Genomic DNA, 1,794 nt, shown 5'->3' with positions numbered 1-1,794 from the left:
CTGGGATTACAGGCGCCCGCCACCTCGCCTGGCTAGTTTTTTGTATTTTTTAGTAGAGACGAGGTTTCACCGGGTTAGCCAGGATGGTCTTGATCTGCTGACCTTGTGATCCGCCCGTCTCGGCCTCCCAAAGTGCTGGGATTACAGGCTTGAGCCACCGCGCCCGGCCAGACCACATTTTAGATAACTCCCACAGAGAAGTGAAATACACAGATTACAAGGGTTTGTAATATTAAGAAGCATATTTAGAAATGCAGGTTTCAATCACACCAACCTTCTTGTAGTTGTTGCAACTGCCTCTTGAGAGAAGCCAGTTTGTCCTGATACATCCTATTAAAAAAAAAAAAAAAGTCACACTAACAGATAAAAACATTCAATACTCAATTCCAAAATAACCTACTCACAGAAATTAGCTGGGCTGTTATGGGAAGGTCATTAATGTCCCTTCAAGGAAGAGAGGAGAGTAAAGTCTGCTTGCTGGCTTAAAATGCACCAGCAGCCACAGGGATCAGAGAGGAACAAGAACCCTGGGTTCCTCAATCTTATTCTAATTTTGTAGATTCTCCCATGTTATCCCACCTTTAGAGAACTCATCTAAAACTTGCAACGATAGCAGATTTTAATAAATAAGTGACAATGATAAACAGGCAAGAACACACACAATGTAGAAATGGCATGAAACACAACTCTTACATCAACTCTACAATTAGATTGTAAGTTACAAGGGAGTAAGATTATGCCTTCAGCATGTTTTCTATGCAGATAAGCTCAACAGTGTAAGAACTAAGTTAATAAACCTTCATGTCATTTTTTCAACCACTACTCTTTTAGGATCAGAGAAATAATAGTAATTCGGAAAGAAAAGTTAAAAGGCAGCATTTACTTGCAGCCCCAGCCGGATGGGACCACATAGCATACACAAAGCAAAAGCATTTGGTATGTTAGTTTTTTCCTCTCACACCTAATGGATTATAGGCAGTCATAACTTCAGCAAGTCAGCCTGAAGGTAGGTTCCACATATCAATCACATTTCAGCAAATATTTTTGCTTCTACCTGAAAAACACCCCCAATTTAACAGTGATAAAAACAAGATTTGTGATCTGAAAGAACACTGTCCAACATATAACAAGCACAATAACCTTTTGGTATATGTGCTGCTGAAGTGAGCACACGGGCGTGATAACCTTTTTAGTGCTCAAATAAGGGCTGCAAATACAACCCAACCCTCTGTAAGGGGAGGAGAGTAGGCAGAATTTGAGACTCACACATGTCTGACTCTTTTAGGGCAAATTCTGATGTACTTTCGATGTTCACCTTGAATTACACAAGGCATTCCATTTTAACCGAAATTATTTTCTATATCATCAAATACTAAGGGAGGCCAGGCAAGGTGGCTCCCACCTGTAATCCCAGCTCTTTAGGAGGCCAAGGCGGGTGGATCACTTGAGGTCAGGAGTTCGAGACCAACCTGACCATCATGGTGAAACCCTGTCTCTACTAAAAAAAAAAAAAAAAAAAAAAAAAAAAATTAGCCAGACGTGGTGGTGGGCGCCTGTAATCCCAGCTACTCAGGAGGCTGAGGCAGAAGAATAGCTTGAATCCAGGAGGTGGAGGTTGCAGTGAGCCGAGATCGCGCCTCTGTACTCCAGCCTAGGTGACCAAAGCGAAACTCAGCCTCGGGAAAAAAAAAAAAAAAAGCAAAGAAAAAGCAAAAGCTGTTTCACTGACAAGAGAACTCCACAATATGAAAGCGAAGAGCTCACTGCCACAGCTAACTGTCCCCAGGACCTCGC

At 42.0% G+C, this 1,794-nt stretch overlaps 1 protein-coding gene across 1 annotated transcript in view; it reads right to left on the bottom strand.

Annotated features, from left to right (window-relative positions):
* Positions 1-1,794, bottom strand: part of SUDS3 (suppressor of defective silencing 3 homolog (S. cerevisiae)) — a 41,729-nt gene that overhangs the window by 34,041 nt on the left and 5,894 nt on the right. The window contains exon 3 of the mRNA XM_011964406.1: positions 275-330. Coding sequence (XP_011819796.1) covers positions 275-330 — 56 coding nt within the window. The remainder of the gene's footprint in view (positions 1-274; positions 331-1,794) is intronic.

Source organism: Mandrillus leucophaeus, unplaced genomic scaffold (assembly GCF_000951045.1).
Source record: "Mandrillus leucophaeus isolate KB7577 unplaced genomic scaffold, Mleu.le_1.0 Scaffold7, whole genome shotgun sequence".
NCBI lineage: Eukaryota > Metazoa > Chordata > Mammalia > Primates > Cercopithecidae > Mandrillus > Mandrillus leucophaeus.
The sequence above is the reverse complement of the archived record's forward strand: the minus strand, read 5'-3'. Positions and strand labels throughout refer to the sequence as shown.